Source organism: Staurois parvus, unplaced genomic scaffold, assembly GCF_062004578.1.
Source record: "Staurois parvus isolate SC_StPar_1 unplaced genomic scaffold, SC_StPar_1.0 ptg000814l, whole genome shotgun sequence".
Lineage (NCBI taxonomy): Eukaryota > Metazoa > Chordata > Amphibia > Anura > Ranidae > Staurois > Staurois parvus.
Window position 1 is genome coordinate 2134318 of NW_028318610.1, and position 25741 is coordinate 2160058.

General features: G+C 43.5%; 1 protein-coding gene across 1 annotated transcript in view; it reads right to left on the reverse strand.

The window, feature by feature from the left end:
- Window positions 1-25741, reverse strand: part of COBL (cordon-bleu WH2 repeat protein) — a 570333-nt gene that overhangs the window by 350645 nt on the left and 193947 nt on the right. The window contains 2 exon segments of the mRNA XM_089654939.1: window positions 6872-7100; window positions 21678-21888. Of these exon segments, the coding sequence (XP_089511065.1) occupies window positions 6872-7100; window positions 21678-21888 (440 nt within the window).

Here is a 25741-nt window from a genome sequence, read left to right on the forward strand (position 1 = left end):
TCTATTTGTGGGAAAAAAAGGCCATACATTTCATTTAAGTGCAGTGTCGCATGACCGCGCAGTTGTCAGTTAGAATAACACAGCGCCGTATTGCAAAAAATGGCAAGGTCAGGAAGGGGGTAAATCCTCTGGAGGGCAAGTGGTTAATTATATTTTTGTATGGAGGAGACCCTTTATTGTCAGTGGGTCTGGAGTAATTGTCCTTTTTGCCCCCTTATAAATCCAGCACTGCCATTCTCACCATCTTCTCCTAGTATGGAATTAAGTTACTTTGGTCCCCATATTAACAGCTCTCCAACTCCCAGTATATTAAAAAAAATTTGATTTTACGTGTCTATACCATGCTTACATTTCCATAGCATTTTTGGAGGCGAGTAAAGCAAATGTCATGTAATTGATTGTGACAGATATTACATTTCAAAGAGCTGTAACTGGACTGGATAAGTTAACCTTGGTGGAAAAAATATTTTTGCAGGAAAAAAATGTGCATATATTATTTTAAAAAAAAATACTGCAGAGCATTGCACCTATGATCAAAATTGGATTGCGGGTGCAATGTCAGACCAGGGGCGGACTGACCATTTGGAAACTCGGGCACTGCCCGAGGGCCTGGGGTCAGTAGGGGACACCATGAGATGCCCCTGGTACTTTTTTCACAGACTTTTTTGAGTTTGGGCAAGGACACAGGGGCCCCATGATCCCCTATTGCCTGGGGGCCCCATGAGCTGTCAATCCGCCCCTGTGTCAGACTCGCTGCAAACACTGCCGATAGCACTGTGTAGGCTGTCAGTTTCTGAACTTTAAGAAGTGTCAAAGGACTATGAGGTGCCCTCACAGTCCACTGAGAACTACAAGCCATCTGCCACAATGGCAGGCGGGACTTGTAATTTCTTCATTCAAATGAATGACACAGTCATGACAATTTTAAAATGTGACAATGGCTGTTAAGGAGAGCAAATCCCGCCCAGGGTCAATGGAGAAGCGGTTAGGGGGAAAGGGAGGCAGGCGCTGGAACATGTTATATGTTATACCCAGGGGCGGACTGACCATTTGGAAACTCGGGCACTGCCCGAGGGCCCAGGGTCAGTAGGGGGCCCCTTGAGATGCCCCTGGTACCTTTTTCATAGGCTTTTTTGAGTTTGGGCAAGGACACAGGGGCCCCATGATCCCCTATTGCCCAGGGGCCCCATGAATTGTCAGTCCACCCCTGGTTATACCCCAAATACAGGTGGAAAATGTTTTAAAAGGATGAACTTAGACCTTTAAACTGACACGCAATGATATCCTTATTCTCCAAAAATACACTTCCACTGCTTAAAAACCCTGTAACCTATGTTGTTTCTTGCTGTTTTTTTTTCTATCTCCTTGTAACGTCCTCCACAAACTACTGCACCTCTCATTTTCCCCTCACTTCCTTTTGTTTGAAACAAGTTGCTTTCACATGCACTGCTCTATGCATACTACAATTCCCATAGTCCACAGTCAATAGTCCTAGTCCATCTTAAGGGTGAGCAAGAGAGTGTGACTACAATACTACATACAATGGGGTGGAACCTTTGAAAACAAACTATCCTTTATCATGAAGTCATATCACAGCCACACAAAAAAATAAAATAAATATGTATATATATATATATATATATATTCAGAAACATAGAGGAGGCTGAGAGAAACAGAAGGTACTTTGGAATACATACAGTGGATATATGAAGTCTACACATTCCTGTTAAAATATCAGGTTTCTGTGATGTAAAAGAATGAGATGAAGCGAAATAATTTCAGAACTTTTTCCACCTTTAACAGCTTCCCGTCCGCCCTATAGCAGATACACTGCTACCTGGTGGCATGGGTGCGCAAAATCATGTATATATGTGATTTTGCATTCCCGGGTAGTGGGGCACGTGTGAGGCGCGCTCGCAACCTACCTGCGCCGCCATTAGCAGCTGTGGCTGTCAATCACCGGGTCCCGGCTGGTGATTACTCGTCGACACCCGATGATTTCCGAGCATCTCCGTCGGGGGGGGGGGGGGGGGGGGGGCGAAAAATGTTAGTAAACAAAACAGTTCTCCTCCCGGTCAACTTGTGCACACTGCTGTGCACAGCAAAGCCATGCAAAGCAGTGTGCTTACAGTGAAGCACTAACATACAGCCCTTAGTAAAACAGCACACAGCACACAGTTAACCCTTTGATTACCCCACGTTATCACAAAAAATACAAAACGCATAGACGATCAAATACCACCAAAAGAAAGCTCAATTTGTGGGAAATAAAAGGACATAAATTTCATTTTGGGTGCAGATGTCAGTTAAAGTAACGCAGTGTTGTGACGCAAAAAATGGCCTGGTCAGGAAGAGGGGGGGGGGGTAAATTCTCTGGAGAGCAAGTGGTTAATGTGACCTATAAACTGTACAACTCAATTAAAAAAACAACTGAAATTGTGTGTGTGTGTGTGTGTGTGGGGGGGGGGGGTAAGAATAAAAAACTAAAATAATGTGGTTGCATAAGTGTGCACACCCTCCTACTATAGCTGGGGATGTAGCTGTGTTCAGAATTAAGCAATCACATTCAAAATCGTGTTATATAGGAGTCAGTACACACCTGCCATCATTTAAAGTGCCTCTCATTAACCCCATATAAAGTTCAGCTGTTTTAGTAGCTCTTTCCTGACATTTTCTTAGTCACATCCTACAGCACAAGCAATGGTCCCCAGAGAGCTTCCAATACATCAGAGGGATCTCATTGTTAAAAGGTATCAGTCAGGAGAAGCGTACAAAAAAATTTACAAGCCATTAGCTATACCCTGGAACACAGTGAAGAAAGTCAGTAGAGAAAATATGGCGCAAGAGTGACATTAGCAAGAACTGGACGTCCCTCCAAAATTCATGAAAAGACAAGAAGAAAACTGGTCTGGGAGGCGGCCAAGAGGCCTACAGCAACATTAAAGGAGCTGTAGGAATATATGGCAAGTACCGGCTGTGTGGTCCATGTGACAACAATCTCCCATATTCTTCATATGTCTGGGCTATGGGGTAAAGTGGCAAGATGGAAGCCTGTTCTTACGAAGAAAAACATCCAAGCCTGGCTACATTTTGCAAAAACACATCTGAAGTCTCCCAAAAGTATGTGGAAAAATGTGTTATGGTCTGATGAAACCAAGTTTGAACTTTTTGGCCATAATTCCAAAAGATATGTTTGGCACAAAAACAACACTGCACATCACCAAGAGAACACCATACCCACAGTGAAGCACGGTGGTGGCAGCATCATGCTTTGGGGCTGTTTTTCTTCAGCTGAAACTGGGGCCTTAGTCAAGGTAGAGGGTATTATAAACAGTTCCAAATACCAGTCAAGATTGGCACAAAACCTTCAGGCTTCTGCTAGAAAGCTGAACATGAAAAGGAACTTCATCTTTCAGCATGACAACGACCCAAAGCATACATCCAAATCAACAAAGGAATGTCCTCACCAAAAGAAGATTAAAGTTTTTGGAATGGCCCAGCCAAAGTCCAGACCTGAATCTGATAGAAAATCTGTGGGGTGATCTGAAGAGGGCTGTGCACAGGAGATGTCTTCGCAATCTGACAGATTTGGAGTGTTTTTGCAAGGAAGAGTGGGCAAATATTGGCAAGTCAAGATGTGTCATGCTGATAGACTCCTATTACTAGGAGTCCTATTCCTATTAGTATTACTTTGTGGGTGTGTACACTTATGCAACCATATTATTTTAGTTCTTTATTTTTACTTCCGTCCACCTAAAAGATTTCAGTTTGTTGTTCAACTGATTTGTACAGTTTATAGGTTACATTAAAGGTGGAAAAAGTTCTGAAATTACTTATCTTTGTCTGATTTTTTTTACATCACAGAAACCTGACATTTTAACAGGGGTGTGTAGACTTTCTATATCCACTGTACTTGAATAGATTTTATTTTAAACTAGAGTTTAATATCACTGGAACAAAAGTACAGCACAAAGGCAGTCTCTAAACTGGTAGTCCAGCATCAAAGCCTACCAGACACAAAGGGGTTTATTTACTAAAGCTGGAGAGTCCAAAATCAGACTCCCTTCAGCATAGAAACCAATCAGCTTCTAACCTCAGCTTGTTCAATGAAGCTTTGGCAATGAAACCTGGAAGCTGATTGGTTTCTATGCAGAAGTGAGTCTGATTTTGCACTCTCCAGCTTTAGTAAATAAACCCCAAAATCTTCCATTTGCTGGCCTTTGTAACACCAACAAGGCAACATCCTAGAATACTAAAGAGGAAAGACATAAAACAGAATGGCTTTAATACGTTCTGAATCTCCACATTTGAATTGTTATACAGGTGAAACTCGAAAAATTAGAATATTGTGCAAAAGTTCATTTATTTCAGTAATGCAGCTTAAAAGGTGAAACCATTATTTGAGATAGACTCATTACATGCAAAGCAAGATAGTTCAAGCCGTGATTTGTCATAATTGTGATGATTATGGCTTACAGCTCATGAAAACCCCAAATCCACAATCTCAGAAAATGAGAATATTGTGAAAAGGTGCAATATTCTCGGCTCAAAGTGTCCCACTCTAATCAGCTAATTAAGCCATAACACCTGCAAAGGGTTCCTGAGCCTTTAAATGGTCTCACAGTCTGGTTCAGTAGGAATCACAATCATGGGAAAGACTGCTGACCTGACAGTTGTGCAGAAAACCATCATTGACATCCTCCATAAGGAGGGAAAGCCTCAAAAGATAATTGAAAAAGAAGTTGGATGTTCCCAAAGTGCTGTATCAAAGCACATTAATAGAAAGTTATGTGGAAGGGAAAAATGTGGAAGAAAAAGGTGCACAAGCAGCAGAGATGACCGCAGCCTGGAGAGGATTGTCAGGAAAAGGCCATTCAAAAGTGTTGGGGACTTTCACAAGGAGTGGACTGAGGCTGGAGTCAGTGCATCAAGAGCCACCACACACAGACGGATCCTGGACATGGGCTTCAAATGTCATATTCCTCTTGTCAAGCCGCTCCTGAACAACAAACAACGTCAGAAGCGTCTTACCTGTGCTAAAGAAAAACAGACCTGGTCTATTGCTCAGTGGTCCAAAGTCCTCCTTTCTGATGAGAGCAACTTTTGCATCTCATTTGGAAACCAAGGACCCCGAGTATGGAGGAAGAATGGAGAGGCACACACTGCAAGATGCTTGAAGTCCAGTGTGAAGTTTCCACAGTCTGTGTTGATTTGGAGAGCCATGTCATCTGCTGGTTTTGGTCCACTGTGCTTCATTAAGTCCAGGGTCAACGCAGCCATCTACCAGGAGATTTTGGAGCACTTCATGCTTCCTTCTGCAGACGAGCTTTATGGGGATGCTGACTTAAATTTCCAGCACGACTTGGCACCTGTCCACACTGCCAAAAGCACCAAAACCTGGTTCAATGACCGTGGGATTACTGTGCTTGATTGGCCAGCAAACTCGCCTGACCTGAACCCCATAGAGAATCTATGGGGCATTGCCAAGAGAAAGATGAGAGACATGAGACTGAACAATGCAGAAGAGCTGAAGGCCGCTATTGAAGCATTCTGGTCTTCCATAACACCTCAGCAGTGCCGCAGGCTGATAGCTTCTATGCCACGCCGCATTTAGGCAGTAATTGCTGCAAAAGGGGCCCAAACCAAGTACTGAGTACATATGCATGCTTATACTTTTCAGAAGTCCGATATTGTTCTATGTACAATCCTTGTTTTATTGATTGCATGGAATATTCTAATTTTCTGAGATTGTGGATTTGGGGTTTTCATGAGCTGTAAGCCAAAATCATCACAATTATGACAAATCACGGCTTGAACTATCTTGCTTTGCATGTAATGAGTCTATCTCATATATTAGTTTCACCTTTTAAGTTGCATTACTGAAATAAATGAACTTTTGCACGATATTCTAATTTTTGGAGTTTCACCTGTAGTAATGAAGCCTTACATCTCACGAATAACTATTTGTTATTACTTAATTATTGACTCCTTTTCTCTTCTCTAGCATCTCGGGCAGCTCTGAAGGAGACCAGTGGTCTTTATGTTCAGCCTTGCAGCTTCACACTGGTCTGGCATTTCTTCTATGACAGATGCAGGAAACAAGTGAATAGCAGCACATACAATACAGCTTTCCTTGGGAGGTAAGACGGCACAATTATAATAATATAAGAGTGGAGGTTCAGATTCTTACAAAGCCTGTTCTTGGCTGGCTCTATTTAAAACCACATCTCCAACATTCAAATGATCAATCTATAGTCAACTGTTTATAGTATTTCCAGGTAACAGCAATAACAGTTATTCAGTCTGATTTCACATAACAAAAATTAGGTATTTCACATGTTACTGCTTCTGTAGTATGTCGAGTCCATTCATGAAAACACAGTACTACTAGCAAAGGTCCTGACATAGAGGAACTGCTAGAACTTCATCGTGTGAATTCAGGTACTTTAGTTATAGCCAAATAGCTTGGATGAGGTACTGTATGTGTTTGTATCTGGAGGAAAGTGTACACTCACACTGTTTCACTCTATACATTATCAATCTATGAATATTAAAAAAAAAAGTAACAAATTCACAGCACATCTTGGTCATAATTACCTCTCTGTTTCACAAGAAACAAATCTGCCTTCATGATGTATTTAATCTGCCTTTTATTTTCTTATACTGTACATGTTTTAGAAATTATTCATCCCAAGGATGTAAACCTGTAGACGTTTCAAAGATTTCAAAAACTTGGCATTGACTTTGATGTCTCTGATAAGGGAAGCCAACCAATGCGATCAATTCAGAATTTACAGATAATATCAGCAATATACAGGAAATACACAAGGGGTTAGTTTTTAAATGGACCTGTGAGTCACTGGGCACTTACCTTGCTTGTTGTTCCAGGCATACAGTTCTTTAACACCCAAGTCATTCAAGGATTGGGACATGTCTAGTTCCTCTCTGCTGATTGCTTCTCTCAACAAGGTGACATTTTCATAATTAAATTCGCACTTTTCACACACAGCTGGAAGAATGTTCCACAACGGCACAGCTGGATTGACTCTCACAACAGCTTTCTGGGTGCCAAGATAGTTAACAATCAGCCGGACAGTTTTCTGGGGAATATAAAACACAAAGGCCAAACCATTGGAATCTGTCCACTCTGCCTACATTCAGCCACTGTACAGTGTGATGGAAAGCAAAATGGTCTTCCTATGTTCACCTGATACCTTTCATACAGATCCAGTGACTCATTATCATCTAGCCCGAGAAGGGGGTGGATCAGGTCAATTGAAAAAAGAGCTGGCTGGCTGAGTGTACAAAGCTGAAAGGTGCTCAATACACAAATGAAAAGCACAATCACACCTGGATTTATTTTACATTGCTATGCCTGGCAAGTTGACAAAAGGTTTAGAGGATTCACCTGAGTAGTGGGGAAGCATGCAAGCCTTCATGCATCAGCGATGACGAAGTCATACAAGCTAAAGAATGTAACTAGTTCAGGAGTACAAATAGAGTTTTTTGTATTATACAAGCTGCAGTACAAAAAATGTATGACGTTGTTGATTCACACAATACAAAGCCTACTGAAATAAACATCAGTACTCACCGAGCTCAGAATACAATTCTTATGACAAGCCTGGATAAAAATGTAAAGGATAATACCTTCACCCTTGTACCTTAATTTGCTGCTCAAAAGTATGAAAATCCTTTATAAATAAACCTAATTTTGAAATGTACAGTAGTTTCTTGCCTTGAACCTAGGCCCTGACCACTACGATCAGTAAGATATTTCAAGCATATACTGTACATGCAGGGGCGGACTGACAACTCATGGGGCCCCCGGGCAATAGGGGATCATGGGGCCCCTGTGTCCTTGCCCAAACTCAAAAAAACCTATGAAAAAAGTACCAGGGGCATCTCATGGGGCCCCCTACTGACCCCAGGCCCTCGGGCAGTGCCCGAGTTTCAAAATGGTCAGTCCGCCCCAGGAGCGGACTGACAACTCATGGGGCCCCCGGGCAATAGGGGATCATGGGGCCCCTGTGTTCTTGCCCAAACTCAAAAAAGCCTATGAAAAAAGTACCAGGGGCATCTCATGGGGCCCCCTACTGACCCCGGGCCCTCGGGCAGTGCCTGAGTTTCAAAATGGTCAGTCCGCCCCAGGAGCGGACTGACAACTCATGGGGCCCCCGGGCAATTGGGGATCATGGGGCCCCTGTGTCCTTGCCCAAACTCAAAAAAGCCTATGAAAAAAGTACCAGGGGCACCTCATGGGGCCCCCTACTGACCCTGGGCCCTCGGGCAGTGCCTGAGTTTCAAAATGGTCAGTCCGCCCCAGGAGCGGACTGACAACTCATGGGGCCCCCGGGCAATAGGGGATCATGGGGCCCCTGTGTCCTTGCCCAAACTCAAAAAAGCCTATGAAAAAGGTACCAGGGGCATCTCATGGGGCCCCCTACTGACCCTGGGCCCTCGGGCAGTGCCTGAGTTTCAAAATGGTCAGTCCGCCCCAGGAGCGGACTGACAACTCATGGGGCCCCCGGGCAATAGGGGATCATGGGGCCCCTGTGTCCTTGCCCAAACTCAAAAAAGCCTATGAAAAAGGTACCAGGGGCATCTCATGGGGCCCCCTACTGACCCTGGGCCCTCGGGCAGTGCCTGAGTTTCAAAATGGTCAGTCCGCCCCAGGAGCGGACTGACAACTCATGGGGCCCCCAGGCAATAGGGGATCATGGGGCCCCTGTGTCCTTGCCCAAACTCAAAAAAGCCTATGAAAAAAGTACCAGGGGCATCTCATGGGGCCCCCTACTGACCCCGGGCCCTCGGGCAGTGCCCGAGTTTCAAAATGGTCAGTCCGCCCCAGGAGCGGACTGACAACTCATGGGGCCCCCGGGCAATAGGGGATCATGGGGCCCCTGTGTCCTTGCCCAAACTCAAAAAAGCCTATGAAAAAAGTACCAGGGGCACCTCATGGGGCCCCCTACTGACCCTGGGCCCTCGGGCAGTGCCTGAGTTTCAAAATGGTCAGTCCGCCCCAGGAGCGGACTGACAACTCATGGGGCCCCCGGGCAATAGGGGATCATGGGGCCCCTGTGTCCTTGCCCAAACTCAAAAAAGCCTATGAAAAAGGTACCAGGGGCATCTCATGGGGCCCCCTACTGACCCTGGGCCCTCGGGCAGTGCCTGAGTTTCAAAATGGTCAGTCCGCCCCAGGAGCGGACTGACAACTCATGGGGCCCCCGGGCAATAGGGGATCATGGGGCCCCTGTGTCCTTGCCCAAACTCAAAAAAGCCTATGAAAAAGGTACCAGGGGCATCTCATGGGGCCCCCTACTGACCCCAGGCCCTCAGGCAGTGTCCGAGTTTCCAAATGGTCAGTCCGCCCCTGTGTACATGGATTGGTCATGTAAACTCAAAGAGTCTATGTCACCAACTTAAAAAATTGCAGGTAAAAGCACAGAGAAACAACTTATTTTAAATGCTTACTTGCAGTGTTTTTCTTTCCTTTAAAATTATTTTTTAAATTCTATTACATTGTGCTTGCTAAAAAACATTGCCGAGTCAATACTCTAGTATAGTCCCCACCCTTCTGTCATGTAATAGCCTTCTACTCTTTTGGGATTGTATAGTTGTTGTCCTTGCTGGCTTACCTCCTCCCCTCACTTTTAACAAACTTTTACATAGCTAATGGGAAAGATGTGAAGTGGAACACAATAGAGTGTCACTTGAGTGGCAGCTCTGAGTCAACTGGAGCTGCTGACAGTGGTTTTCAACAGCAGTCTCTAGGCTTTTGGATATCTACACAAAGGAGGCTTTTACTCGTAAAAAGGTACATACAAAATTAACATCACATATATTCTTATGTAAATATTTTTGTTGAAATGTCAGGCCACAAACTCTCTTTAAAGATGATTTCTATATTCAATTAGAAAATATGAGTTCTGAAAACCACCAAAGCCTGCATCCCCAAAGGTCCCATTCTTCTGCATGAACCTCATGAGGGCATCTAGCAGTTTCTTCAGCATTATCTATGGGTTGTCAAACAAATTGCAATACATAAGATGGAGAAAATGAATCTTGACTTCCAAATAAATAGCAGGTTCTATGAAGAATATGTACATTTCAGTAGATGTTCATCTATGATCTTTTAGACAACTGAGGTTATAAGGTTTAGTAAAAACGTCCGACTATTTGACGCTGAAAGCTTTTCCAGTTAATTTGTATCTAAAATCACACACAAGAAAATGTGGAGAAAAAAGCAAATATGAAATGTACTACTTAGAAAAGGTAACATGTATTGCATTGCATACTGGCTAGGCTACTGGCAACAAATACAATAAAATCTAAGATCTTTGTGTCATATTTTTTTGGCATGGGGCTTAAACAAAGCATCTACAACTCCCAAAACAGCAAAAAAAGTATCCTCTACAATAAGTCACAACCCTAACACTTAAACTTCCACTACCTGAACACTTACCATTTAACCCTAGAAGAGATACGGAACTCTTAATTTTAACCCTAGAAGAGATACAGAACTCTTAATTTTAACCCTAGAAGAGATACGGAACTCTTAATTTTAACCCTAGAAGAGATCGGAACTCTTAATTTTAACCCTAGAAGAGATACGGAACTCTTAATTTTAACCCTAGAAGAGATACGGAACTCTTAATTTTAACCCTAGAAGAGATACGGAACTCTTAATTTTAACCCTAGAAGAGATACGGAACTCTTAATTTTAACCCTAGAAGAGATACGGAACTCTTAATTTTAACCCTAGAAGAGATATGGAACTCTTAATTTTAACCCTAGAAGATATACGGAACTCTTAATTTTAACCCTAGAAGAGATACGGAACTCTTAATTTTAACCCTAGAAGAGATATGGAACTCTTAATTTTAACCCTAGAAGAGATACGGAACTCTTAATTTTAACCATAGAAGATATACGGAACTCTTAATTTTAACCCTAGAAGAGATACGGAACTCTTAATTTTCCCAAATCAACACACTTAACACTTAGCTCATGCTTGTCTAGCTAGTGTTTTTTGGGGGGCCTCATGTGACCCTCTTACTCCTCCACATGTGGCTATTAATGTATTAAAGATGGATTCTATTCTCATATTGCCACTAAGTACACATGCAGTGCATCATGTCTTGCTTGAAAATGCATCACTCTTCTCCTCCCCTTCTGATCGCTGCTCTATGGATATTTTTAAAATTTTTTGAAGGCTACATGGCACTCCGTATCACCTTAGCTGCTGTCAGTGGTGTAGCTGTTCTTGACAGTATGGGTGTTGTCATGTTGGAACAAAAGTGTTGGTGGGTGTTACTTACAGCAATCTTGCATAGTAATGTAGCATGTAGCATGTAGCATGACCCTGGGAATATGCACCATCCCAATTTTTCAACCAGACATGGCTTAGAGAGATGAGAAAGGCTTGAAGGTCATGTGATTGAAACTTAAAAGTCTTTTTATGGGACAGTTAGAACAGTTATAATGGTTAAAAACAGAAACAATTTTTGCACCATGAATAAGAAGGAATCCTAGTAATGCAGTAACAATAATCCTAATATTCAGCTCTACGAATTTCAAATGAGTAAGGCCCCAGATGTTTTCCAGTTGATAAAGGCTATATTTCCTTAAATAATGTAGCAGCTGAACATGAAAATTAGAAAGTATGTGTATGTATGAATGTGAGTTAAGGACCTTAGATTGTACGCCCCTTGAGAGTTAGGGACTGATGTGAATGCACAATATATGTATGTAAAGTGCTGCGTAAATTGATGGCGCTATATAAGTACCTGAAATAAATAAATAAATGTTTGATGGTCCCTTTGGGCTAGCTCACAGAGTTTTTGTGTTTTAGAACTTACCAAATTCTCCATAAATGTATTAAGTTTTGGCAGCATAACTTGATTTTTTTAAAACCTTACTAAGTTGACCATTGCCTTTAAGACCAGAGAAAATGCTTCGTAAATGCTTCCCAAATTCTATACAGGCATTAAGAAGTGAAAGAATCATTCCTAAAGACTTCTCTTAAAGATGTCAGGATGTGCTCACAGACTTCAACATCTGCTGAAATTGCTTGCAGTATCCAAAACAAAAAAAGCAGAGACATGCTGAAACACAAGCAAGTGCTTGTCTTGGAAAACAGTGTTTTCCTTGACCAAGGTGCTATAACGGTTCCCCCAGGGTGCCGAAAGCAGGAGACCCAGTTTGCTCCTGATCAGCATGAATTATCATTGTGCAGGCAGGCTCGAAGCCAGACCCCTAACAACCAGTGACACTATAGGGCCAGGACACGTGCCTTCATTCATTGCTATGATAATGGTGGTCAGCTTGCTTACACCATGGCAACACATGACTCTGAACCAGGTCACTCAGCATGTAGGGCCGTCCCCAGATTTCAGGAGAAGAAAGTCTCACTTCTGCAGACCTACCCCACCTCATGCCCTCTGCCATGCTGCCAGACCTCCCCCACCTCCTGCCCTCTGCCATGCTGCTGATGCCAAAGGGTAGGGCTCTGATATGAAAAGGGGACTGTGTGATAGGAGGCTCTATGATGGGGGGAGTGTGTAATTGGGGGGGCTTCCTGATGGGGGGGGGCTGTCTGACTAGAGGGCTCTGTGATAGGGGGATTGTGTGATTGAGGGGTTCTGTGATGGGTGGATTTTGATGTGATGGGAGGACTTATATGCAGGCAGCCTCTGATCACCTCTGATGAATGACGGGCTTTCATGTATAGAGGAACTTTAATGTGATGTGGCCTCTGATGTGAGGGAGTAACTCTGATGTGAAGGGGGGACTCTGATTTGATGGGGGGGGCGGCCTCTGATGTGAAAGCATGATCCAGATGTAATGGGTGACCTCTGATGTGATGGGAGGACCTCTGATGTGAAAGGGGGGCATCTTAAGTGAAGATATTTTCATCAAGGAGTTTGTATGCTTTATTTCAAACTCAGATTCCTTTTCATAAGTAACTTTTATGTATTTTACACTTTAAACTGGGGTGCCTCAAGATTTTGCATGCTTTTAAAGGATGCCCGGACTGCAAAAAAGGATGATAAACACTGGTCTAAAACATGATCGTGTGCTAACATATTCCCTTACCCTAAACAAATGTTTGTAGAAGCACATTTGCAACACTATGTAGTGAGTATGGTTTTTACATACATTTGAAAATTTATAGTATGTCAATGAGAGCTCTATGTTTTAATTAGATTAGCTTTGTTGGCTACCAGGGCTGAAAGCTGGGAAATTAGTTTGTTCTGTACAGTTTTCAAGAGAGTTATAAACTGATGTGCTTCTTTCCAACAATCCAACTGCCAGAAGAACTCTTGCAAATAAATATACATAGTTACACTTATATTTAAAACATGCACATGCTTTGATACCCCACTGATAGAGATCAGGGGGTGTCAAAGTACGTACATGTTTTAAATATAAGTGTAACTATGTATATTTTGTTACACTTATAGAATGTAACAATATACATAGACCCCAATATAGACTGTTGGGAATGAAGCAAAATCTCACAAAAACAGAAAAACTGTGCAACTTTGTTTAATGGAATTTTCTGGAAGACATCTCACATACTGCCCAATTGCTCTCTAAGTCTTGTAAATATCAAAAAATTAAGATAAATATGTATGTACACTATATTGCCAAAAGACATGGGATACCCCTCAAGATCATTGGATTTAGGTGTTCCAATCACCTCCATGGCCACAGGTGTATAAACTCAAGCACCTAGGCATGCTGACTGCTTCTACAAACATTTGTGAAAGAATGGGTCGCTCACAGGAGCTCAGTGAATTCAAGCGTGATACTGTGATAGGTTGCAACCTATTTCCCTGCTACTAAATATTCCACGGTCAACTATTAGTGGTATTATAACAAAGTGTAAGCAACTGGGAACAGCAATAACTCAGCCACTGGAAAATCAATAAATATTTCAATTTAAAAAAAAAAACAAAAAAAAAAACTCAGCCACAAAGTGGTAGGTCACGTAAAATGACAGAGCGGGGTCAGTGCATGCTGAAGCGCACAGTACGCAGAAGTCGCCAACTGTCTGCAGAGTCAATAGCTAAAGACCTCCAAACTGCATGTGGCCTTCACATTAGCACATCAACAGTGCATAGAGAGCTTCATTGAATGGGTTTCCATGGCCACTGCATCCAAGCCTTACATCACCAAGTGCAATGCAAAGAGTCGAATGCAGTGGTGTAAAGGCAGACGTCCCAATACTTAGTGTAAATATATATATACGTCTGCCTTTACACGCACATGAACTTTAATGGCATCCCAGTCTTAGTCCGTAGGGTTCAATACTGAGTTGGCCAACCCTTTGCAGCTATAACAACTTCAGCTCTTCTGGGAAGAGGGAATCAGTGTTGACATTCCTCTGAAGATGTGCAGTTGCACGAAAGGCCTAAGGAGTCAATACGCTGTGATTTTTAACCACCGGAGCCATAAACTGGTCCGGCAGCTACTCATATTACTGGTCAGTGTACCTTTTTATTACTTTTTATTGTGAAACTTGCTGCAGTAATAAATTCAATTTCCTGGCAATATTACGCTATGAGCACTTTTCTTATGACTCCTATACGGAGGCTTTAAGTATGCAGAACCTGGGAAGTTCTTCAATATCCAAAGAGGGGGAATTCCTGTAATCAGGTGGCTGACCCTGCTCATCCCTAAGGAGACATCTGGAGCAGACATCATCCACTTACTGCGGAGCTGCCCAATTGGAGACGGATGTCCCAGACGCATACCTTACTACTCTGATTTATCAATGCGCATAATCTATGCACTTCTGGTAAGGGCATAATTTTAACATTTGCATGGAGCACTACGTAAAAAGGATACACTGACTGGCACTATTCACAACACCGATTGTGTATTGAATTATATTGGGACTTTACTTTCACTGATTTATTTAGCGCTGCACTTTATTATTACTTATTTTATACTGAAGGTTTTATGTGGTTACCCGAGTGTATCAGCTGCTATCTGAGAGCGCTCATTATTGCTACAATTTACTCTTCTGGGAAGGCTGTCCACAAGGTTTAGGAGGGTGTCTATGGGAATGTGTGACCATTCTTCCAGAAGCAAATTTGTGAGGTCAGGCACTGATGTTGGACAAGAAGGCCTGGCTCGCAGTCTCTGCTCTAATTCATCCCAAATTCATCCCAAAGGTGTTCTATTGGGTTGAGGTCAAGCCTCTGTGCAGGCCAGTCAACTTCCTCCACCCCAAACTCGCTCATCCATGTCTTTATGGACCATGCTTTGCACACTGGTGCGCAGTCATGTTACAACAGGAAGGGGCCATCCCCAAACTGTTCCCACAAAGTTGAGAGCATGAAATTGTTCAAAATGTCTTGGTATGCTGACGCCTTAATAGTTCTTTTCACTGGAACTAAGGGGCAAATTCCAACCCCTGAAAAACAACCCCACATAATAATCCCCCCTCCACCAAACTTTACACTTGGCACAATGTAGTCAAGTAAGTACCGTTTTCCTGGCAACCGCCAAACCCAGACATGTCCATCGGATTGCCAGATAGAGAAGCATGATTTTGTCATTCCAGGGAACACGTCTCCACTGCTTTAGAGTCCAGTGGTGGCGTGCTTTACACCACTGGATCCGACCACTTTGCATTGCACTTGGTAATGTAAGGCTTAGATGCAGCTGCTCGGCCATGGAAATCCATTCCCTGAAGATCTCTATGAACTGTTGTTGTGCTAACCTGAAGGCCACATGAAGTTTGAAGGTCTTTAGCTATTGACTCTGCAGACAGGTGGCAATTTCTGAGAACATGCACTGACCCCTCTCTGTCATTTTATGGGGCCTACCACTTCATGGCTGAGTTGCTGTCATTCCCAGTTGCTTCCACTTTGATATAATAGCACTAACATTTGACCGTGGAATATTTAGCACTAAGGAAATTTTATGGATGGACTTATTGCACAGGTGGTAACCTATCACAGTACCACGCTTGAATTCACTTAGTTCCTGAGAGTGACCCATTCTTTCACAAATGTTTGTACAAGTAGTCTGCATGCCTAGTTGCTTGATTTCATACACCTGTGGCCATGGAGGTGATTGGAACACCTGAATCCAATGATTTTGACAATATAGCGTATATACAGTATATACAGGGGCGGACTGACAACTAATGGGGCCCCCGGGCAATAGGGGATCATGGGGCCCCTGTGTCCTTGCCCAAACTCAAAAAAGCCTATGAAAAAGGTACCAGGGGCATTTCATGGGGCCCCCTACTGGCCCCGGGCCCTCAGGCAGTACCCGAGTTTCCAAATGGTCAGTCCGCCCCTGAGTATATATATATATATATATATATATATATATATATATTGCGTGACATATTAATAAACTGTTTATTGCTCCTAGAACCAGTAGAATTCAGACTCTAATGTATGTGATCCTGTACTACTAAGGAAGTATACTCTTAAACTGTATGATGAGTTTAATCTAGACCAGTGGTTCTCAACCTGTGGGTCGCGACCCCTTTGGGGGTCGAAAAACCCTTTCACAGGGGTCGCCTAAGACCATCGGCAAAAACACATATTTCCGATGTGTAAAGAGCAGCTACTGTGTAGAAAGTAGCTGCTGTGTTGAAAGCAGCTACTCTGTTAAAAGCAGCTACTGTGTTGAAAGCAGCTACTGTGTTGAAAGCAGCAGTATTGGAGGTAAAACGACACTCATGAATTATAATTACTGGGTAAATAATTTCATGGTTGGGGGTCACCACAACATGAGGAACTGTATTAAAGGGTCGCGGCATTAGGAAGGTTGAGTACCACTGATCTAGACCTACATTCAGTGCAGACTGCATTGTACTACCCATAGTATAGGTATAGCTGCCTGCTAATTTCACTGGCTTGTGTTTATTATTAACTTTGCATTACAACACTAAAATTATTATAGATGCCATTGTCAGTTAATGGGCTTGACCACTTACACACTCACAAAAAAAGAAAGAATATGTATGTGTACTTAAGCATTGTTAATATAATTTCCTTTATATGAGTCAAAAGTCAGAAAACATTAAACTTTCCTTTAATCTGGGATCCATTAAAATAAGCCTATCATCTCCTAGAGAGGAATGCACAGGGTATATTTACTACTCATCATTTTAAACACCTATTTAGGGATTTGGGAAGATCAAATACAGCAGTTCTACAAGCACACAGCGCTACACCCTAAAACAAACTCTGGCTGTATGTTATTGTAGAGCCTGCACAGAGAAGCATGTGGGTGATTCTGATGTATCTGTGTTGTTTGCTAGGCAATGCAAATGCACAATTTGGAATTAGAATGATGGAGCATTAGACTTCTGCTGGGTTTCCCAAACAGATCAAAAGACTGCTGCAGCTCTCTGCTGCCCAATGGAGCACCAACAGTGTTCCTACGTGAATCAGTTTGTAAGAATTAAAATGATAATTTTTGATGGTTGCAATAAAAGTGTTAACAGCCAATCCGTGTTGGGGGCTATAGGCCAATCATCCTTTATTGGAGGTTAGATTTATTGTGCGAGATCAATCTGGGCAAATGGTTATTTCAAAATTTTAGTTCTAAGTGAGCAGTGGTTAGAACAGCAATGGGCAACGGCCCGGCGGACCTTTTAATCCGGCCCGCGGAGCGTGGCAAACATCGGCTGTCAGAATGTGTGTAGGCGGGGCAGCGTGAGGAACGTGAGGGGAGCTAGGCTCCTCTCACAGTCCACCCAGAAGAGCGGAACGGCGCGGGAACACAGCGAGAGGAACGCGCGGAGCAAAGGTAAGTGAATTGACACAGGGGGGACTTGGGGACTTAATATGGGGGGTGACTTACTATAGGGGGGATGAATTACTATAGGGGGGATGAATTACTATATGGGGGATGAATTACTATAGGGGATGAATTACTATATGGGGGATGAATTACTATGGGGGATGAATTACTATATGGGGGATGAATTACTATGGGGGATGAATTACTATATGGGGGATGAATTACTATATGGGGGATGAATTACTATATGGGGGATGAATTACTATGGGGGATGAATTACTATATGGGGGATGAATTACTATATGGGGGATGAATTACTATATGGGGAATGAATTACTATGGGGGATGAATTACTATATGGGGGATGAATTACTATATGGGGGATGAATTACTATAGGGGATGAATTACTATATGGGGGATGAATTACTATATGGGGGATGAATTACTATGGGGGATGAATTACTATATGGGGGATGAATTACTATGGGGGATGAATTACTATATGGGGGATGAATTACTATATGGGGGATGAATTACTATGGGGGATGAATTACTATATGGGGGATGAATTACTATGGGGGATGAATTACTATATGGGGGATTAATTACTATGCTTACTATGGGGGAATATTACTACAGTTGCAAGAAAAAGTATGTGAACCCCTTGGGATTACGTGGAGTTTTGCATGAATTGGGCATAAAATGTGCTCTGAACGTCATCTAAGTCACAACAATAGAAGAACACAGTCTGCTGAACATAATACTACACAAACATTAGATGTTGCCATGGTTTAATTGCACATAACATGTAAACATTCACAGTGCAGGGAGGAAAAAGTAAGTGAACCTTTGGACTTAATAACTGGTTGACCCTCCTTTGGCAGCAATAACCTCAACCAAACATTTCCTGTAATTGCAGATCAGACCTCCCCAACGATCTGGAGTCATTTTGGACCACTCCTCTTCACAAAACTGTTTCAGTGTAGCAATATTCTTGGGATGTCTGGTGTGAATCGCTCTCTTAAGGTCATGCCACAGCATTTCAATCGGGTTGAGGTCAGGACCCTGACTGGGCCACTCCAGAAGGCGTATTCTGTACTCTTGCAGCCATTGTTTTGTTGAATTACTTGTATGCTTTGGGTCATTGTCCTGTTGCATCACCCATCCTCTGCGGAGCTTCAGTTGGCGGACAGATGGTCGTACGTTTTCCTGCAAAATGTCTTGATAAACTCTGGAATTCATTTTCCCATCAATGACAACAATCCATCCAGGCCCTGAGGGAGCAAAGCAGCCCCAAACCATAATGCTCCCTCCGCCATGTTTCACAGTCGGATGAGGTTTTGATGTTGGTGTGCTGTGCCTTTTTTTCCCCACACATAGTGTTGTGTGTTCTTCCCAAACAACTCAATCTTGGTTTCATCTGTCCACAGTATATTTTGCCAGTAGTGCTGTGGAACATCCAGGTGCTCTTTTGCAAACTTCAAACGTGCTGCAATCTTCTTTTTGGACAGCAATGGCTTCCTCCGTGGTGTCCTCCCATGTACTCCATTCTTGTTTAATGTTTTCCTTATTGTAGATGTGTCAACAAAAATGTTAGCATGTGCCAGAGATTTCTGTAGGTCTTTAGCTGACACTCTGGGATTCTTCTTTACCTCATGCAGCATTCTGCGCTGTGCTCTTGCAGTCATTTTTACAGGACGACCATGCCTAGGGAGAGTAGCAACAGTGCTAAACTTTCTCCATTTGTAGACAGTCTGTCTTACCGTGGACACATGAACATCAAGGCTTTTGGAGATACTTTTGAAACCCTTTCCAGCTTCATGCAAGTCAACAATTCTTGATGGTAGGTCTTCTGAGAGCTCTTTTCTGAGAGGCATGGTTCACATCACACAGTGCTTCTTGAAACCAGTAAACCCAAAACAGGTGTGTGTTTTTTAAGGGCAGGACAGCTGTCAGCAACACATCCAATATCATCACACTGATTGGAGTCAAGGTTGGCTCACTCCTGGCTCCAATTAGCTCTGGGAGAAGTCATTAAGCTAGGGCCTCACATACTTTTTCCTCCCTGCACTGTGAATGTTTACATGTTATGTGCAATTAAACCATGGCAACATCTAATGTTTGTGTAGTATTATGTTCAGCAGACTGTGTTCTTCTATTGTTGTGACTTAGATGACATTCAGAGCACATTTTATGCCCAATTCATGCAAAACTCCAAGTAATCCCAAGGGGTTCACATACTTTTTCTTGCAACTGTATACTTACTATGGATGACACATACACATCATTCATCTACTCTTGGTCCGGCCCCTGGGTCCAATATATGAACCCATTGCGGCCCTCAAGTCAAAAAGTTTGCCCACCCCTGGGTTAGAAGCTTGTTCAATTAAGTTGTCTGCCAGACATTCAAGGAAGCACATGGAAAAGCATCACTTCTTACTATGCTGGCCCCTGGAACACAAGCTTCTCTGCACATAATGTAAGTCATTTAGATTATCCTCTCTGTTATTTGGGCTTTCATTTATAACTGGGGAAGTCTGGTTAGCCTGCCTCTCTGAATTTCGGAAAGTCTGCAAAGTGAACAGTGTTTGGTAACGTGTATCAACGTGTGTAATATGGCAGTTCTCCAATGGAACATGAGCAGTAAAAGTGAGTCTGCAGAAACAGACATCAACAGATGCCAAATTAGTTTTATCAGACAGAAACAAAATGGGGGGAAATATCTGTGCGTCTTACGGAGCGAATATTGACCCGGCCTCCCCCCCCCCCCCCCCCCCGCCGCTATGTTAGAATACCGGACTGGCCGCTCAGCTCTTCTGTGGCAGAAGAGAGAAAGAGTCCAAGTCAGCAGTGCAGGGCCCAAAGCAGCTGCCCCTTAAAGTGGCGTTCCAGCTGACTGAAAAAACTGTAGCTGCTCTCTGGCCATCTCCTGTACTATGTCCGCAGTCTCTGGTCATCCCCTGTACTGTCCGCAGTCTCTGGTCATCCCCTGTACTGTGTCCGCAGTCTCTGGTCATCTCCTGTACTGTGTCCGCAGTCTCTGGTCATCTCCTGTACTGTGTCTGCAGTCTCTGGTCATCTCCTGTACTGTGTCTGCAGTCTCTGGTCATCTCCTGTACTGTGTCTGCAGTCTCTGGTCATCTCCTGTACTGTGTCTGCAGTCTCTGGTCATCTCCTGTACTATGTCTGCAGTCTCTGGTCATCTCCTGTACTATGTCTGCAGTCTCTGGTCATCCCCTGTACTATGTCTGCAGTCTCTGGTCATCTCCTGTACTATGTCTGCAGTCTCTGGTCATCTCCTGTACTGTGTCTGCAGTCTCTGGTCATCTCCTGTACTATGTCTGCAGTCTCTGGTCATCTCCTGTACTATGTCTGCAGTCTCTATTCTTTTCCTGTAGTACATCAACAATCTCTGGTCATTTCCTGTACTATGTCTGCAGTCTCTGGTCATCTCCTGTACTATGTCTGCAGTCTCTGGTCATCTCCTGTACTATGTCTGCAGTCTCTGGTCATCCCCTGTACTATGTCTGCAGTCTCTGGTCATCTCCTGTACTATGTCTGCAGTCTCTGGTCATCCCCTGTACTATGTCTGCAGTCTCTGGTCATCTCCTGTACTATGTCTGCAGTCTCTGGTCATCTCCTGTACTGTGTCTGCAGTCTCTGGTCATCTCCTGTACTATGTCTGCAGTCTCTATTCTTTTCCTGTAGTACATCAACAATCTCTGGTCATTTCCTGTACTATGTCTGCAGTCCATTGGTTCAGAATATTTTTTCCCTTGTTATCCTCCTCTAAAACCTAGGTGCGTCTTATGGAGCAAAAAATACATTTGTTTAGTATCACTAACTGGAGTTGAGGTATTTACTTGCTTTAACATAAAACATCTGAACCTCTCACCTCAGGAATCTTTGGAGCCGGTTTTCTGACTTTCACTTCTGTCACTTTCTCCTTCAGAAAAATTGTTTGTAAATCCAAAGTTCCAATAAGAGTGTTTGGCCTTAAAAGAAAAGGTTGCTGTGATGCTCCAGAACGAGCTTCTAGAGCGTGTTGAGCGGGATTCAAGTGGTATTGGCTGCACAGGTCTACCAGAAAGTCCATCACGGCTTTGCTAAAAAAAAACAAAGGTGCTGTTGTCAGTAAGTGCATTAACATCACTATTATTAGTTCTTCAAACTCTACACAGTCCTTAGAAGCAGGTCAGTTTTTCTGGCAAAAATCAGATCATACAGTTGAGTACTGACCAGGTCCACTATCACCAGATAATTTGCGTGACAAAAGTACTTTTACATCCTGCAGTGACCCATAAGTGAAATGGAAGTATATGATAGGAGCAAGTGAGACTCTTTACAGCAGTGATTCTCAACCTTTCTAATGCCGCGACCCATTAATACAGTTCCTCATGTTGTGGTGACCCCCAACCATAAAATTATTTTCGTTGCTACTTCATAACTGTAATTTTGCAGTGGGAGGACTAGTGCCATGTCATTGGTGTCAGTGGAAGGAGTAGTGCCCCATCACTGATGTCAGTGGGATGAATAGTGCCCCATCGTTGGTGTCAGTGGGAGGAATAGTGCCCCATCGTTGGTGTCAGTGGGGGGAATAGTGCCCCATAGTTGGTGTCAGTGGGGGGAATAGTGCCCCATCGTTGGTGTCAGTGGGGGGAATAGTGCCCCATCGTTGGTGTCAGTGGGGGGAATAGTGCCCCATCGTTGGTGTCAGTGGGGGGAATAGTGCCCCATCGTTGGTGTCAGTGGGGGGAATAGTGCCCCATCATTGATGTCAGTGTGGTGGAGGGGGAAATAGTGCCCCATCTTTGGGGTCAGGGGGGGGAATAGTGCCCCATCGTTGGTGTCGGTGGGGGGAGGAATAGTGCCCCATTCTTGGTGTCAGTGGGGGGAGGAATAGTGCCCCATCGTTGGTGTCAGTGGGGGGGAGGAATAGTGCCCCATCGTTGGTGTCAGTGGGGGGGAGGAATAGTGCCCCATCGTTGGTGTCAGTGGGGGGGAGGAACAGTGCCCCATCATTGGTGTCAGTGCGGGGGGGGGAGGAAATAGTGCCCCATTATTGGTGTCAGTTGGAGAAATAGTGCCCCATTGTTGGTATTAGTCACACAAATGATGGGGCACTATTCCTCCCACTGACACCAAGGATACTTACCTTGCTGACCCCTGCTCTAGCCTGGGCTCGCTCTCTCACTTACCTGTCAGCTGTCTTCCTTCTCTGGCCGCTCTCCTCTTCACTTACTCCGGCAGTTCCCTCGATCTTCTTAGATCTACGCGCGCTGCCGCTCGGCTCCTCCTCTCCAAGCTCCACCTCCTCGCCGGTGATTGGCCGCCTGTGTGCCTCTCCTGAGCTACAGTTCCGGTGGCCAATCAGCGGCGAGGAGGCGGAGTTGTTGAGGGATCCCGGAGGTGTGGCCAGGTGACAGGGCAGCGTGTCATCCCGCCCACACATCGACTGAGTCAGAGGAGCGGTGTCTCGGTTCCTAAGACCATCGGAAATATGTGTTTTCCGATGGTCTTAGGCGACCCCTGGGAAATGGTCGTTCGACCCCCAAAGGGGTCGCGACCCCCAGGTTGAGAACCGCTGCTTTACAGGATGGTGTCTTTTTTAGAGTTTCTTTGTTATTAGTTAACCTCCCTAGCGGTATGATTATTTCAGATTTTTGGTGCTGAAAGCGGTACCATTATTTTGCATGGAAATATGTAGTTTTTTTATTGTAGGCTGTAATATTTAGGAATAACTCACTGAAATCTATCCGAACAAGAGTCTATTAAACATCCCGGGTAGGATAAAATTTGAAACACAAAATCATAAATTATAATTTAATAAATAATCATAAAAAATAATATAATAATACATTTAAGTCAATAATATAATCAAACCAAAAACACTGAAATTTGAAATATAGCGCCAAGTTTGCACATCGCTGAGCAAAGTCGCAAAATTGTTTTCAGTGTCTGATGATGAATTTCCCCACAAATCATTATCACTCAATTCTGCAAGTGGTTCTGATTTACTATCGCTGTTCTCTAGCTGGTCTAAAACTGATTTTGACCTAAAGGGACACTTTTTGGACACCATGGACTTTTCTCAGTTTCCAGGCAGAAAGAACAGTCAAAATGCAGGCAGGGTGCCGGACAAAGCACTCGGGACAAAATATATGTGAAATGGGTTGAAACAGCAATGTTTTACTATGTAAAATTAGTTTTAAAAAAAATGAAATTTTTAAAAAATTTTTCAAATTTCCCACCACCGGCGGCGCCCATACGTCCCGACGTCACAGGGACCGGAACACAGAAGCCGGATGCCGGCATCGGCCGGAGGAGATGGCCGGGGACGCTGCAGGGGACACATCGCGGGAGCGAAGGACAAGGTAAGCTCTGCAGGGACTCCCTATGCAACGCCGCATGGTAAGCCCGAGTGTAGCTCGGGGGGTTACCGCTTTTGGTACAGAGACTTTACCCCGAGCTACACTCGGGAATACCGCCAGAGAGGTTAAGCATCAAATGATCTTTTAACTGCCAAGCCAGGCCCAAGAGTCTGTTACCAATAGCCAACACAAGGAAATATGCTAGAAATTTCAACAACTTTTATTCTCAATAAAAAAAGTTTAAAAAAAGTCATGGCAACAATGTAAATACATAAGCTGTGGTTGGTAGGTTGCTTTCATTATTTTAACCTCCCTGGCGGTATTCCCGAGTGTAGCTCGGGGTAAGGTTTCAGTACCACAAGCGGTAACCCCGAGCTACACTCGGGAATACCATGCGGCGCTGTTCCACGATCCCTCGATCACTTACCTTGTCCTGCGCTCCCGCGATGTCCCTCCTGCAGTGTCCCCGACAATGTAATCCAGCGGATGCCGGCATCTATCATCTGGGTTCCGTCCCCTGTGAGCGTCGGGACGTACGGGGGACGGAACGGCGGGAAATTCAAAAATGACAAAAAGTGACATTCACTAAAATCACTAAAATCACATAGTAAAACATTCCTGTATCAAACCATTTCACATACATTTTGTCCCGAGTGCTTTGTCCTGTGATCTGCCTGCATTTTTACTGTTCTTATTGCCTGGAAACTGATGAAACTGATGAAAATGTCCATGGCGTCCAAAAAGCGTCCCTTTAGGTCAAAAGCGGTTTTAGACCGGCTAGAGAACAGCGATAGTAAATCAGAACCACTTGCAGAATTGAGTGATAATGATTCGTGGGGGAAATTCATCATCAAACAATGAAAACGATTTTGCGACTTTGCTCAGCGATGTGCGAACTTGGCGCTATATTTCACATTTCAGTGTTTTTGGTTTGATTATATTATTAAATTAAATGTATTATTATTATATTATTATTTTTATGATTATTTATTAAATTATAATTTATGATTTTGTGTTTCAAGTTTTAACATACCCGGGATGTTTACTAGACTCTTGTTCGGACAGATTTCAGGGAGTTATTCCTAAAAATTACAGCCTACAATAAAAAAAAAACCTATTTCCATGCAGAATAATGGTACCGCTTTCAGCACCAAAAATCTGAAATAATCAGACCGCCAGGGAGGTTAAAGGACAAGTTCACCTTTTAGCAAAAAATATTGAATGCTAATTTTTTTTGCTGGTAAAAGAAAATGCATTTACTATTTTTTGTTTTTCCTGGAAAGCATTGCACCAGCGATCGGCAGGTTGCTGGCGCCGTGCAAGGCTCCAGCAGACCTACAGCGCTGAGCAAACCCTTTGGCGCTATATAAACTCGTAGTAATAATAATAATAATAATAATATCTGTGTGCCCATACCTCGTACGGGCAAGGAGATACACTCTGACAGGGAGAATGAATGAATTACTACAGAGCTCAACAGCGCCATAGTAGTTCATTGAGAACTACAAGCCAACAGCTGAAAAGGCTGTTGGAATTTGTAGTTTTCCCATTCACAGTATACTGTGAAGTAACAAAGCCAGGGGGGAGC